This window comes from Chroicocephalus ridibundus, chromosome 15, assembly GCF_963924245.1.
Source record: "Chroicocephalus ridibundus chromosome 15, bChrRid1.1, whole genome shotgun sequence".
Classification (NCBI taxonomy): Eukaryota; Metazoa; Chordata; class Aves; order Charadriiformes; family Laridae; genus Chroicocephalus; species Chroicocephalus ridibundus.
Genome location: NC_086298.1, coordinates 10,423,809 through 10,438,927, shown reverse-complemented (window position 1 = coordinate 10,438,927; position 15,119 = coordinate 10,423,809). Strand labels below are relative to the sequence as shown.

The 15,119-nt window shown below is 61.2% G+C and overlaps 1 protein-coding gene across 2 annotated transcripts in view; it reads left to right on the top strand.

Annotated features, from left to right (window-relative positions):
* Positions 1-15,119, top strand: part of NOTCH1 (notch receptor 1) — a 44,808-nt gene that overhangs the window by 21,915 nt on the left and 7,774 nt on the right. Inside the window, exons 5-26 of one of the 2 annotated variants that reach the window (XM_063353064.1) lie at positions 2,160-2,282; positions 2,456-2,689; positions 2,832-2,987; positions 3,090-3,275; positions 3,721-3,834; positions 4,427-4,540; positions 5,532-5,765; positions 6,097-6,207; positions 6,981-7,173; positions 7,418-7,563; positions 7,890-8,003; positions 9,004-9,123; positions 9,477-9,629; positions 10,043-10,271; positions 10,435-10,636; positions 10,782-10,935; positions 11,191-11,375; positions 11,573-11,705; positions 12,158-12,277; positions 12,383-12,495; positions 13,023-13,594; positions 14,318-14,746. In XM_063353064.1, the coding sequence (XP_063209134.1) occupies positions 2,160-2,282; positions 2,456-2,689; positions 2,832-2,987; positions 3,090-3,275; positions 3,721-3,834; positions 4,427-4,540; positions 5,532-5,765; positions 6,097-6,207; positions 6,981-7,173; positions 7,418-7,563; positions 7,890-8,003; positions 9,004-9,123; positions 9,477-9,629; positions 10,043-10,271; positions 10,435-10,636; positions 10,782-10,935; positions 11,191-11,375; positions 11,573-11,705; positions 12,158-12,277; positions 12,383-12,495; positions 13,023-13,594; positions 14,318-14,746 (4,135 nt within the window). Of the gene's footprint in view, positions 1-2,159; positions 2,283-2,455; positions 2,690-2,831; positions 2,988-3,089; positions 3,276-3,720; positions 3,835-4,426; positions 4,541-5,531; positions 5,766-6,096; positions 6,208-6,980; positions 7,174-7,417; positions 7,564-7,889; positions 8,004-9,003; positions 9,124-9,476; positions 9,630-10,042; positions 10,272-10,434; positions 10,637-10,781; positions 10,936-11,190; positions 11,376-11,572; positions 11,706-12,019; positions 12,278-12,382; positions 12,496-13,022; positions 13,595-14,317; positions 14,747-15,119 lie in introns of both variants that reach the window. The other variant, XM_063353063.1, reaches the window with a different exon arrangement.

Below are 15,119 nucleotides of genomic sequence, written 5' to 3'. Positions count from 1 at the left end.
CCCAGTGGTGAAACCCTGGCCCAGGTTGCCCAGAGAGGTGATAGGTGCTCCATCGCTGGAAGCATTCAAAGTCAAGTTGGATGGGGCTCTGAGCAACCTGATCTAGTTGTCCCTGCTCCTTGCAGGGGGGTTGGACTAGATGGTCTTTAAAGGTCCCTTCCAACCCCAACTATTCTATGGTTAACCATCGAAAATATGCAGGGCCCTGCAGGATCTCCTGCTTCCCCTCCATGCCTGCTCACCCAGGCTGGAGCAAAGCTCCTGTCCTTCAGGGCAGCAAGGCGCTGAGGCTGACGGCATGAGCGGTGCCGGGGAAGGAAGCCTTTCCTTCCAGGATGAGCGGGTGCAGCCGGGAGCTCCCAGGGGCGATGCTCTGTGGGAGCAGCCCAGAGCCCTGGCCCGGCCGCGCAGTGTTGCCGCCGGGACGGGCAGGAGGAGCAGCGCTGGCCCTGCCCTGCCGTTCCGCTGACGAGGCACTTTCCCCAGAGCAGCCTGAGCATGGGGCAGGTCGGGGTGAGATTTGGCCCTGAGGGAGCATCCCGGCTGCAGGGGGGGCGGAAAACGGCGCTTTCACACCCAGCTGCGGCTTCGTGGGCCGCTTCCAGGAGCTTTGCATGCTGCACGAGCTGGTTTGTCTCCCGTGGGGTGGCACGGCCCCCGCTCCGGGGGGGACAAGGGGAGGGTCCCTCGGCACCGCCGCCATCCGGCATGGCTCGCTGCAGGAGCTGCATCGGCTTTGGGCAGAGGCAGGAGGGACAGGGGGCTGTTTCTCATGATAAGAGGGTGATTGATACGCTGGTATGCAGCGCAGCAGACCTGAAACAATGTCCCCTTTTCATTCCCGGAGAGGCCTGGCCGTACCGGGTTTCTTCAAGTTAAACTAATCTTGGCTGTTTTATCATGCCATCGCTGTAGAATGTAACCCTGAGTTTAAAGTAATTGCAGTACTAATTACTCATTCGGATGGTTCAAAATGAGTTAATCCTGGTATCTAGGACATTGCCAGTTATTGCTGTTCAGTCTCAGCCCAGCTGCTTAAAAATGAGGCGCAAATCAATGTTATCTGCTTTGGACTCCTACCAGCAATCGTAAATAGCTGTTGCTGCTCCTCGTGTGATGGGGCTGAGGCTACGGGGGAGGGGAAAATATGGCCCTTCGGAGAGAGTAGGGGGAAAAGCCCCAGCTGGGACAGGGTCTGGGGTCCCACAGAGGCTGAGCCTGGACACCGGTCCCTTCCCCGTGGAGGCAGAGGTGACGCAGTGAGCTGCCTGCGCCGGGGAGCAGCCTGGTCCGGACCTGCAGAACACCTTGGGGAGTTCGGGGGAGCTGCAGGTGCACGCTGGCACCGCTGGCATTGCCAACCCGACCCCAAGCGCCGGGGGGGGCTTGGAAGGCAGACACCCAACGAGGGGCTGGGTGGGGAGCTGCGCTGCCCTTACAGCAAACACAGCTCTTAACCCACGTTGCAGTTTGGGGGGGACGGGGTGGCTTGGCAGATGCCCTGCGAAGGGCTTGGTTATTTTATTTCTGCTGCAGACAGCGCTGGGAGAGGCCGGGGGCGGCACGGTTTCCATGCCTGCTGCACGCTCAGGTGGAGGCGATAAAACAAACCCGAGCGGCCGGGCTGGGATTAGCCCCGCGCCGCGCAGGGCGGTGGTTCACCCTGCCAGGGACTCGGATCCCCCTCCGGGGGAAGCGCTGCTGATGAGGCTCTTTACATGTGAAATTAAAAGCCGGTGATTCAGCACCGGGTGCCGCAAGCCTTCGTGGGAGCAGCCCCGGTTCATCCCGGCTTGCTGTGGAGCCAGATCCTCCGCTGCTCGGGGCGAGCGTCTCCGCAGCCGGGGGCTTTGGCAGACGAGCCCCGCACCAGGGACGCCCTGTCTGCCCTGCGTGGAGGAAGCCGCCGCTGCTTGCCAGGCTCCGGTGATGGCGGCCTGGCAGGGAAACCTGCACGGCAGAACCGAGCCCCAGCAGAGGCGGGACGGGGCTGGGGATGAAACCGGGCGGCTGGCTTCAAAGCCGGGCTGGGAGCGCCTGGCGCACACTCAGCACCCAATAACCGGCAACCTGCCATCGGCGGGGGGGTGGCGGGGGGCTGAGGCAGTGGCACGGCCGGTTGGTCGGTCGGCATCACAGCAGACATCTCCTCTGCGCAGGGTTCACGGGTCAGAACTGTGAGGAGAACATCAATGACTGTCCGGGCAACAACTGCAAGAATGGGGGCACCTGCGTGGACGGTGTCAACACCTACAACTGCCAATGTCCGCCTGAGTGGACAGGTAACGCCGCCGCTGGCAGCGAGGGTGGCACAGGGCTGGGTGGGAGGACAGGTCCTGTCCCAAGGGATGCCGGGGACCGGGCGGGGAGAGCCGTCCTGCTTCGCAGCGATGCTTGGGGAACCTGCAGGAGCTGGGCAGCGCCAGCCTCATGCAGGTGCCCTGTCCCCTGGCAGGTCAGTACTGCACCGAGGACGTGGACGAGTGCCAGCTGATGCCCAACGCCTGCCAGAATGGGGGCACCTGCCACAACAACCATGGCGGCTACAACTGCGTCTGCGTCAATGGCTGGACGGGTGAGGACTGCAGCGAGAACATTGATGACTGTGCCATGGCCGCCTGCTTCCACGGGGCCACCTGCCACGACCGGGTGGCCTCTTTCTACTGCGAGTGCCCCCACGGCCGCACAGGTGAGGCCCTGTCCCATCTTCCCCCTGCTCACGGAGTGGGATGGCAGCTCCTGGTGTGTCCCCTGCCTCCTAGCTGAGGTCTCGGTGTGCGATGACTTGTGTGCCCATCACCCTTGACATGTGCCTGCCTTTTGCTGCCCAGGTTTGCTGTGCCACCTTGATGACGCCTGCATCAGCAACCCCTGCAATGAGGGCTCCAACTGCGACACCAACCCCGTTAACGGCAAAGCCATCTGCACGTGTCCTTCGGGGTACATGGGGCCCGCCTGCAACCAGGACGTGGACGAGTGCTCGCTGGGTGAGCGCCGGGGCTGGGCTCATACAAGCGGCCAAGGAGCAGCTTGGGAAAGCACCGGTGCAGCCGGGAGCATGTCCTTTAAGCCATGCTTGTGTTTTGCAGGAGCCAACCCTTGTGAGCACGCAGGGAAGTGCATCAACACCCAGGGGTCCTTCCAGTGCCAGTGCCTGCAGGGCTACTCGGGCCCTCGCTGCGAGATCGATGTCAACGAGTGTCTCTCCAACCCCTGCCAGAACGATGCCACCTGCCTGGACCAGATCGGGGAGTTCCAGTGCATCTGCATGCCCGGTGGGTGGGCAGCCCTGCAGACCCCTGCCCCTGTGCTGGGTGCGGGCGGCGGGAGGGCTCCGGGTGCCCCTGAGCTTCAGCTTGGTGTTGGTTTGGGTGAGAAGCCATGGGAGGTGCCTGGGGACAGCAATGAAAAGAAAGAGCTTGGTAAAGATTGCACGTTCTCCCGCAGCAGTGGCGGGACGGGAGGCAAGAGTTGGGCACCATCATCCCTGCTCTGCACTCCTCCTCTTGCCGAGCTCGGTGGCTTGGATCAGGCCAAAGGCAGGGAGATCTGGGATGGACAACCATGGAGCAGCTTGTGCGTCAGGTCCCACCACCTGTAGCACCGCTCCTGAACTGCCTTTGTAAAGACAGAGGGACCAAATACACCCTGGTGTAACCTGCCCGTCCTGCGCGTTGTGCCGGCCCCGTGCCGCGGCGCTGACGCTGGGTCTCTCTGCAGGTTACGAGGGGGTTTACTGCGAGATCAACACGGACGAGTGTGCCAGCAGCCCCTGCCTGCACAACGGCAACTGCCTCGACAAGATCAACGAGTTCCACTGCGAGTGCCCCACCGGTACGCGGCATCCATCCCGCTGCCATCGCGGTGGAAACAAAGCCATGGTGCATCCCGGCTCGAGCTGGGAAGGAGCAGAAAATGAGCTCCTTAAATTTCGGAGACCCCCAAAATGGGGAGAGGGCACTGAGCACCTCTTGGTGCTTTTGGTGGGGGGGTTCACCCGTAATGGTGAGGGGCTGAGCCCCATGTGGGCGATGGTCCAGCCCATGGGAGAGGGGAAGGAGGATTAAACTCCGTGGCTTTGCACTTGAAAAGGCCCCTCTTTGGGAAGGAGGGCCGGGGGCCGGGGGGGGCTGCGCCAGCGGCTTTGAATGTGGTGTCAAAGTCACGGGGTGGAGCGGAGAATGGGGAGACGGTTAATCTGTGAAAGGAGGTTTTGAAGTTCAGAGACTTTGCTCCTCTAGAGATGTAAATAAGATGCTCTCAATGGCGGGTCGCAGCCCCACATTCAGGGCCCCCAGCAGCCATCCCCATGGAAACCCGGCGCCCCGGCCGGGACGCGGGGGGCCCGGCGGGATCTGCCCAGCGGCGGGGGGAGGCCGGCGGGTCCGGCCGCTGCACGGGGACGTGACTTCTCCCTCCGTTCCAGGCTTCAACGGGCACCTGTGCCAGTTCGACATCGACGAGTGCGCCAGCACCCCCTGCAAGAACGGCGCCAAGTGCGTGGACGGCCCCAACACCTACAGCTGCGAGTGCACCGAAGGTGAGGGGTCTGGGGGGCTCGGGGGAACAAGCCACCTTTCTGCCCCATGGTGTGCTGCAAAACCACATCGCTGAATTATTAACACGTGCCCACCTCCCCAAACACCTGCCGTGGGACATCCCCGAACCCCCTGGCAGTGGGGTCGCTCCCTGCTGCCATGACTCCCGTGGGACAGGACTGTCCCTTTTCCCACACGATGGAGCGAGCGGAGCCCTGCTGCCCGCCAGCCCCGCAGCCGGGTGTAACGTGCCCAGCGCTCGTTAGGTGTGGCCCCGCAGCAGCCGTCCCGCCGCGCTCCCCGCCTCGGCGGCGGGTGGCAGCGAGGGGGAAGGCAGGAAGGAAGGAATAAAGCTGCCTCTATGGGGACGCAAGGTGCAGGGCTGCGGGGGCTCGCCGACCGAAACCCAAGGAGCGGTTGCACAAAATGATGACTTGAGCCCTGGTGGCAAACAGTGGCTCTTTTGTGGAGCAGCTCCCGCCAGAAATCTTCCAGCTGAATGGCCTCTAATTAGTGTCTTGCTAATGCCAAGCCCCGATGAAAAGCTGCTATGTGGGCTTGGCGGGGTCTAGTCAAAGCTGTACTTTGTCCTCAGCTCTCCACCCCCAGCCCGGCGGGGAGGGAGCCGGCCAGGAGAATAGGATCTGTCGGGGGGGTTATTATTCGGGGGTGCCTGTGGCCGACCCCCCCGTGCGCTCCGGGACGAGCCGCAGGCGAGCGCGGGGCCCCGCTCCTGAGCCGAGGCGGCTTTAATGCAGGTCATTGTGCACCCCGGGACAAAGCCCGCGAGCCGGGGTCTGACCAGCCCCGCCGCCAGGGTACTCCCCTGCCTGCACCCTACTCCCGGCGGTCCCGAGGCTCATCATGGGGAGGGTGGGCAGGCCAAGCCATCCCAATGTACTGCCCCACACCTGGCCAGGGCGAGAAGGAGTGTCCCCCCACCCTGACCCCGCATCCCACATCCTGACCCCGTGTCCCTCCCGTGGGTGGCAGGTTTCTCAGGCGCTCACTGCGAGATCGACATCGATGAGTGCGACCCCGACCCGTGCCACTATGGGACCTGCAAGGACAGCATCGCCGCCTTCACCTGCCTCTGCCAGCCCGGCTACACGGGCCACCGCTGCGACATCAACATCAACGAGTGCCAGAGCCAGCCCTGCAAAAACGGGGGGACCTGCCAGGACAGGAACAACGCCTACAACTGCCTCTGCCTCAAAGGGACCACAGGTGAGCGGGAGGGACCCCCTGGGGGCTCCACGCGGGTCGGCTGTGCTGCACGGCACCTCGGTCCCATCCCCGTCCCCGGGCGGGTTGGCCCTGGGCCACCGCCAGCAGCCGCCCTGGTGGCGGGGCCAGCCTGGGGCGTCCTCGGTGAGGGCGAGTTCTCCCGGTTTGGTGCCCGGCTCTCGCAGGAACCGCGCCCCAGCCGGGGGCCGGGGAGCTGCTGGCGGCGGAGGCGCTTTGTTGTGGAGTGGCGGCGGCGGTCGGTGCCGGTGGGCTTCGTTTTGCCTCGTCAGCGGGGCCACGGACCCCCTAATGGCACCGCTCTCCTCCCCAGGGCCCAACTGCGAGATCAACCTGGACGACTGCGCCAGCAGCCCCTGCGACTACGGCAAGTGCATCGACAAGATCAACGGCTACGAGTGCACCTGCGAGCCAGGGTACACAGGTGAGAGCAGTGCGTGGTGGCCATCACGGCACCCTGGGACCTGATCTGGATGCAGCGTTTTGTCAGGGAGCCCTGGGATGTCCCCTGTCCCTGCAGCAGTTCAAGGATGCCCGCAGCTGGTGGTGCTCCACACAGCTGGGGCAAGGGTGCAGCCAGGAGGGGAGATGCTGCCATCCCACTTGCCGGAGGTTTTGCACCCTCCAGCGCTCCTGTTTGTTCAGGAGGGTGACCCTGGCTCAGGCCGAAATCAAAGGGGTGTCTGGTGCCGCGAATTCGACTCCCGCTGCACCCACTCCCATGGGTATCGGGTTGCCGCCTTGTCCGACTGGTTTGTTTGATCGCTGCTGGAAATGGCGGAGGGCTTTGATGGCAGCAGCCCCCGCCTCTCCCCGCTCCCGCAGCCCCTTGTCCTTCTGCCCGCTGGAGCCGCAATAAAGCCTGGCTTTGTCACCCGCGGCAGGTAGGGTTACAGGCTGAAACCGACTCCCTTCGTTAGTCCCTCCTGGACCAAACGAGCCCAGGGCATGGCCTCTTCCCAGTCACATTTAATTAAGCCAGGCAGGCGATGCAGGGGTGTGAAGTCACCCTACCCAGAGGGAGCCCGCTCCCATGTGTCCAGCACACGTGTGCCCAGAGATCCGAGCCTCTGGCAGATGTTCCCTGGGTGGCTGGAGGGGGGGACCTGCCCGATGGGTGCCTCCCCGGAGGCAGTGCGCACCCACTGTGCCGTGTATCCTACGGGGTAACATTTCCTCACACCCCCCCTTTCCCAGGGCGAATGTGCAACATCAACATCGATGAGTGCTCCAGCAACCCTTGCCACAATGGGGGCACGTGCAAGGATGGCATCAACGGCTTCACCTGCCTCTGCCCCGAGGGCTTCCACGACCCCAAGTGCCTGTCTGAAGTGAACGAGTGCAACAGCAACCCCTGCATCCACGGGAAATGCCACGACGGGCTCAACGGGTAGGCTGGAGGGCACGGGGGCTGCTGGGACCAAAGGGCCACCCAGAAAAGTCAAGGTTAGAGGCAGGGTGAGCAGCCATCCCCCGTGCTGGAGCTCATCCGTGCTCCGTGCTGGTGGTGAGGGATGTTTCGCTGCAGGGCCACGATTATGAGCCGGGGTTTGCTGGGTAAAAGATGGCTGGTGTAGCCAGGAGGGCCAGGTCAGACCAGATCCCGTGCTTTATGCCCCAATTTTTCCCCAAAGCTACAGGTGTGACTGCGACCCAGGCTGGAGTGGGACAAACTGCGACATTAACAATAACGAGTGTGAATCCAATCCCTGCATGAACGGTGGCACCTGCAAGGACATGACCAGCGGCTACATCTGCACCTGCAGGGAGGGCTTCAGCGGTAAGGGTGCAGGCGGGGACACTGCCCCGTCCCCCCCACGGTGGGGCCTGGGTGGGGGCAGTGGGTGGGTGCCCCATGATGCCAGATGAGCTGGAGGCTTCGCTGTGGGGCTGGTGGAGACCCCAGGTCTGGTTGGGAGATGTGGCAGTGCAGCCTGGGGACCTTCAGCAGAGTTCAGGCGCCCATGGCTGGAGCTGAGAGCAGAAGGCTGTTCCAGGGCGATGGGTGGGCCATTGCCATTGTCACCACGTCCCCACTGTACCCCCAGCCCCCTCCCACCAGCACACCTCCGTCACAGCCGCTTTTATCTGTTTTTCCTAACGCAGGACCCAACTGCCAGACCAATATCAACGAATGCGCTTCCAACCCCTGCCTGAACCAGGGCACCTGCATCGACGATGTCGCTGGCTACACCTGCAACTGTCTCCTGCCCTACACAGGTGAGGGGGAGCCCCCCCGTGTCCCCCGGGCCGTCAGCGGGGCTCTGCAGGGCTGTTGCTTTGGGTGTGACAGCAAATTGGTCCCTCTGCACATGCAATGAGCCACCACCAGCGCAGAGGCTTCCCTCGCACTGCCCTGCCGTGGGGCTGCCCATGGCCACAGCTCCACCTCCCTGTACCGTGGTACAGCTGGAGGAAATTTGGAAGAACTTTGGGAAGCAGCCAGCCGAGAGCTTCCTCCCTCTTCCTCCTCCTCCTCCTCCTCCTCCTCCTCCTGGAGGGCACCGAGGTGGTGGCTCAGCCACAGCCTGCACCAGGCGGCCGCCCCCCTCCCACCCCACCGCCTTGGGGGGTCCGCGCTGCCGGTGGCCCCTTTCTCCTGCCATGACGCTCACGCTGGAAAAAGCGAGCTGAGGCCGAGGGCTTGGGGGGATTCTGCTGAGCCAATTCCTGTTTGCCGGCCTCCCGCTTCCGCTCGCGCAGAGCGGCAGCCGGTGCACAATTGCAGGAAGCCGTGAGCCGTTTCCTGCCCTCGGCAGTGGCCATAGAAACCCCTGGGGGGACGGGGACGGGGCAGGCGGGGAGGGGAAGGCTCTGGAAAATAGCAAAGGCCAGTTCAGGAGATACTGTCTGACAGGGAAGATAAGGGTTCGGAGGGAACGTGTCCCTCAGCTGGACGTAAACAGGAAAAGCGGCTGAGAGGGACTGGGGGGAGCGCAAGGGGGAAAAGACACCCCGAGCGGTGGTTCCCTGCCAAAGGAAGTGTGCAGCGCTTTAATGCAGCCCAGATTGCCAGGGCTTAAAGGCTTCGTGGGGGGCCTGGGGTCATGGGGGACCAGGAATGGAGCAGACGGCCCCAACTGCGCTGCCCTGGGGCGATGGGGAAGCCCAGAGCCTCCCCAAGGCTGGCAGCGGCCCAGGGCCAGGGGATGGGGGTAGCCGGGTCTTGGGCCACCCGTGGTTTCGGAGCGGGTGTCAGTGGGTGCTTGTGCCTGTGCAGGAGCCACCTGTGAGGATGTGCTGGCCCCCTGCGCTGGCAGCCCCTGCAAGAACGGTGGCGAGTGCCAGGAGTCAGAAGACTACGAGAGCTTCTCCTGCAGTTGCCCCTCTGGCTGGCAAGGTAGGGGCATGGCCTGTCTCGGGGATCAGCACACCCTGCTCTCCTCAGCTGCTCAGGGAGTGGAAGGTGGAGGGGAGGGAGCATGGCTGGGGAGCAGCGGGCAGGTGATTGCCCCCATGCCCTGCCAGACGGGAGCAGCCCTGCACGGTGCCTGGCCTCGGGGAGGGTCCTGACCTGCCCCACGGCTTAGCTGGGTGGACGGGACGTTGCCGTCACCCTCACCCCTTGGCGAGGGCAGTTTGCTGTGAGGGCTCCCACCCTGGTGCAAGAGGTGCCCAAGACGTCATCGTCATCCCCGGGGCCTTCGCCAGCACCTCCAGCCCACATGGTCCCTGTCCCGCTCTGTCCCGCAGGTCAGACCTGTGAGATTGACATCAACGAGTGCGTGAAGAGCCCCTGCCGCAATGGGGCCACGTGCCAGAACACCAATGGGAGCTACCGCTGCGCCTGCAGAACCGGCTTCACCGGCCGCAACTGTGACACCGACATCGATGACTGCAAGCCCAGTAAGAGTGGGGGCCGCTCCGCAGACCATGCTCAGCCTGCACCCAGCCATCAGCTCCATTACCCTTTCTGGGGCTGGGGTCCTCCTCCCCGTGCATGGTCTGGGCCATGCTGCAAGCCCTTCTTGGGCTTTTGGGCCACCTCGAGCCCGTCCTGGTTGAGCTGCATCAATCCAAGGCCAGACAGGAGCTGGCTGGGGGGTATAATGACGTGCAGGCGGTGAGCAAGTGTGTCCCATGTGCCCTCCTTGTGCCCAGTCACCTGGTGGGGCTGGCCCAGCTTCTGCCTGGTCCATGGGCTCTGTCCCATCCCTCCATGTGGCCAGGGGACACGTGTGGGGACAATTCTGCAGGGCAGGGCTGCTGCACCAGGGCTGGACCCATTGCATCTTCACATGCACATCTCTCCTCTCCAGATCCATGCCACAATGGTGGCTCCTGCTCCGATGGCGTCGGCACGTTCTTCTGCGAGTGCCTGGCCGGTTTCCGTGGGCCCAAGTGCGAGGAGGACATCAATGAGTGTGCCAGCAACCCCTGCAAGAATGGCGCCAACTGCACCGACTGCGTCAACAGCTACACCTGCACTTGCCCCTCTGGCTTCAGCGGCATCCACTGCGAGAACAACACACCTGACTGCACCGAGAGGTACAGCCCGGCACTGCTCCTGCCACGGGCACAGCCCTTGTCAGGGCTGGAGCAAGGGGCTGAGGTCCCTGCGCTGCCCCGTAGCCCTGGGCCAGTTTGTGGGGGCTTCGGCACAGAGCACGACCAGCAGTGACTCACCGGGACGTGATGTCTGTGTTCCCAGCTCCTGCTTCAACGGTGGGACCTGCGTGGATGGCATCAACACCTTCACCTGCGTCTGCCCGCCCGGCTTCACGGGCAGCTACTGCGAGCATGACATCAACGAGTGTGACTCCAAGCCATGCCTGAACGGGGGCACGTGTCAGGACAGCTATGGGACATACAAGTGCACTTGTCCCCAGGGATACACCGGGCTCAACTGCCAGGTAGAAGACCCTTGGGCTGTCGGACGCTGACCCCGGTGTCCATCCGTGCATGCTTGGTGTGGGGATTTGGGGTGTCTCTGCAGTCTCCACTCCTGCAGGAGCTCTGCTGGATCCTGACCCCCATCTCTTGCTCTGCTCCCCCCAGAACCTGGTGCGTTGGTGCGACTCCTCTCCCTGCAAAAACGGAGGCAAGTGCTGGCAGACCAACAACCTGTACCGCTGCGAGTGCAACAGCGGGTGGACAGGGCTCTACTGCGATGTCCCCAGTGTCTCCTGCGAGGTGGCTGCTAAGCAGCAAGGTAAGTCCCTGCCATGTGTATGGGCTCACAGGGCCAGGGTGGGGTCCCGTGGTGCCCCCCGTGCTGGGCTGTGAGCAGGGACGTGCTCAGTTGTCTTGGTGGGGATCTTTGGCATGACCGGAGCGATCTCAAGGATGGCTCTCAGGTGCACCCACCAAGGCTGCAGTCCTGGCTTCGATTCCTGGTGGCCAGGACAGGGCCCTGTGGTGTGTGGGTGTCACCAAGGTCCCCGTGTCTTTCTGCTCTCCCTGGCAGGTATCGATGTAGCACATCTCTGCAGGAATTCAGGGCTGTGTGTGGACACTGGCAACACTCACTTCTGCCGCTGCCAGGCCGGTTATACCGGCAGCTACTGCGAGGAGCAGGTGGATGAGTGTTCTCCCAACCCCTGCCAGAATGGAGCCACCTGCACAGACTACCTGGGAGGCTACTCCTGCGAGGTGGGTGCCATGGGGGACAGAGATGCGTGGGGAGAAAGCACCAGTTCCTGCCTTCCTGCTGCCCAAGGAGCTGCCCCAGCCCCGGGCTGGCTCGGTGCCCCTCTACCGAGTTGAAGGCTGGGGTGCTGGCTGTGCTCCTGCAGCCGTGTGGGAACTGAGCGAACCTCTCTGATAGTTCCCCTCTTCCCTCCTTGTAGTGTGTGGCTGGTTATCATGGAGTTAACTGCTCGGAGGAGATCAATGAGTGCTTGTCCCACCCATGCCAGAATGGAGGAACCTGCATCGATCTCATCAATACCTACAAATGCTCCTGCCCCAGAGGAACTCAAGGTAAATTACTTCCCCAGGCTGGGGCATTAGTGGGCTGAGTGCAGATATCCTCGGTATCTGCTCATTAGCTGCTCGGGCTAGCAGAAGCAAATGCAGCGGTAGAGGTTTGTGGTTGCTCGCGAGCTTAGCTATCAAGGCCACGCAACCTTGGATGCAAGCTGCGCGGTGCTGCGTGCCTCCTGCCAGAGCAGCAGCTCAGATGGCCGTTGAGTTGGCCAGGCTCAGCCCCTTCGCAGGGAAGGCTGACACAAGGGACAGCCCGGCACCCCGATACTGTTTGATGAGCTGTGTGGGTTGTTCCCCCATTTCTCTAGGGGTGCACTGTGAGATCAATGTGGATGACTGCAGCCCTTTCTTTGATCCTGTCACCCTGGGGCCCAAGTGCTTTAACAATGGCAAGTGCACGGATCGGGTAGGTGGCTACAGCTGCATCTGCCCCCCTGGCTTTGTAGGGGAGCGCTGCGAGGGAGACGTCAACGAGTGCCTGTCCAACCCCTGCGATGCCCGCGGCACCCAGAACTGCGTGCAGCGGGTCAATGACTACAAATGCGAGTGCCGACCGGGCTATGCAGGTGAGCGCTGCATTCCCCCTGCCCCCAGCCCTGCAGCCCCCCCCAGCCACCCCAAGCATCTCGCACCCCTTCCTCTGCTCCTCACGCGCTCCTCTCCCTCGGCAGGCCGTCGCTGCGACACCGTGGTGGACGGCTGTAAAGGCAAACCCTGCAGGAACGGTGGAACGTGCGCGGTTGCCAGCAACACTGGCCGTGGCTTCATCTGCAAATGTCCCCCGGTAGGTACCTGCTCCGCTCCAGCTCTGAGCATGGGATGTTGCATGGGCCCTGAAAGTCAAGGGGCCAGTTTAGCCCCTGAGGCTTCCCCAGCTGGGGTAGCCAGGGGTAGGCATGGAGGGGAAGATGTTTTGCTGTGGGTGCTCACTGGAGGGAGGTGTATCCGTATTTATGTACCCTCCTCACTTGCAAGGAGACTGGGTTGGGTAGGGAGAAGGAGGTGGCTCAGCCCTGCAGGTACGACGCACAGCTCTGTAGGACACACTCTTGCCTGGTTGACCATTATCTGCACCACGTAAAGGTGGAGCAGGCAGCTATGGAGAAGAGCTCCCTTCATTCTGAGGGGGATGCCCTAACGGGGTTTATTTCTAGATTATTCTCGCCCATCACTACTTTCAGAGGACGTGCCAGAGCCATGCCCTAGGTACATGGATCTGATTCACTGCGTTTGTGCTGAGTTTCCCAGAATACACACGTGTATAGGACAGTGTCAGTGATTCTGACTGCCTCCTTGCTGTCACCTCCCCAGGGTTTTGTGGGTGCCACCTGCGAGAACGACTCCCGCACCTGTGGGAACCTCCACTGCCTGAACGGTGGCACCTGCATCTCCATCCACAAGAGCTCCAAGTGCATGTGCGCGCCGGCCTTCACGGGTCCCGAGTGCCAGTACCCAGCCAGCAGCCCCTGCACATCCACCCCCTGCTACAACGGGGGCACCTGCGAGTTCTTCAGCGATGCCTCCCCCTACTACCGCTGCAACTGCCCTGCCAACTTCAACGGCCTCAACTGCCACATCCTCGACTTCGATTTCCAAGGTGGGATCGGGCAGGATATCATCCCCCCCAAAATTGAGGAGAAGTGCGAGATTGCCGTTTGCGCGGGGTATGCCGGCAACAAGATCTGCGATGCGAAATGCAACAACCATGCCTGCGGCTGGGACGGGGGCGACTGCTCCCTGAATTTCAACGACCCCTGGAAGAACTGCTCCCAGTCTCTGCAGTGCTGGAAATACTTCAACGATGGCAAGTGCGACTCTCAGTGCAATAACGCCGGCTGCCTGTACGATGGATTTGACTGCCAGAAATACGAAGGGCAGTGCAAGTAAGTGACTTGCTCATTGGCCCTCTTGTTTTAAAGCCGTCACCTCTGTTCTGATCATCTGGGGGCATTTTCTGCTAGGGATCCTAAGTGCAGACACGTTATTCACTCTCTACGTTCTGTTCTGCTGTCTATGGGGCTGCAACTCAAGCAACCGTACTTCCCTGTGGTCTTACTGAGTTTATATACACTTGGAAGCTCTCTGGGTTTGGCTCATTCCAGACGGCTTCCCCGTCCTTGCTTGCATCACGCCACAGAAGTGAATTCTCCAACTCAGAGTAGTAACACAGTGAGTTTCAGTGTAGGGAGACCCCAGATGGAGGAGCAGACAGAAAACATGATGATGTTAACATCCAGGCATCTACCAAGCATTGTCTTTGGCAACAGCAGGAACTTAATCCCAGATTCCTGGATGAACTCTGGTCTGAGTAACTATTCTGTATCCCCACATCTTCTCTGAGTCACAGTAATTTGTCCCTTTTCCTGGCATCTAAATTGCAACTTATAATTTAACAGCTGTTATCTTTCACCTGCAGAGGTGAAGGCTTCACAGCGCTGCATGGAACAGTTGCCTTCTATGTAAATTGGCTTAGTGTCTATCAGGATGAAGAATATTTATATAAAAGAGAGGTCCTTGTGGACCACCGCTTATTTTCTCAGCAGACGGGTAATATGTGCAGTACTTGGTCTAATTCATTTTTCTGCCTTTCTTTTTCTTCTGCCCAGCCCTCTGTATGACCAGTACTGCAAAGATCACTTCTCAGATGGTCACTGTGACCAGGGCTGCAATAATTTTGAGTGCGAATGGGATGGTCTGGACTGTGCAAACAACATGCCGGAGAAGCTTGCGGACGGCACGCTGGTGGTGGTGGTCCTCATCACTCCCGAGAACCTGAAGAACAACTCCTTCAACTTCCTGCGGGAGCTGAGCCGCGTGCTGCACACCAACGTGGTCTTCAAGAAGAACCCCAAGGGGGAGTATATGATCTTTCCATACTACGGCAATGAGGAGGAGCTGAAAAAGCATTACATCAAGAGGTCAACAGAGGACTGGTCAGATATGTCTAGTGCTGTCATCAACAAAGTGAAGAGCAGCCTCTACTCCAGGGCTGGCAGAAGGCAGAAGAGAGAGCTCGATCAGATGGACATCAGAGGGTAAGGGGGACCACTGGGCTCCTTTTTCACTGAGCAGCATTTGTTTTCTGTCTTGATAACAGTAACAGGCTATAAAGGGAAGGATGTAGGCCAGATAATTGTATTTAGATGTTGCTTTCTGTGTGAACAGAAACCGGATTTTGCTCTCGTGTGGGAAAAGCGAGTGATCGCTCAGGAATCCCTGATACAATGCCGCGCCGACTCTCACGATTGAAGGAGTCCTGTGTATTGTTGGGAGCCGGGGCTGGGCTGGGTGGGACCTGGAAGCAGAGGTTGGCCTGACCGACTGTCTGACTTCAGGAAGTCATTAAGTTAAGCCTCAGTTTCTCCCTGGGAAATGCTTTCTAGAGCTTTGTTGTAAAACTCAATTACT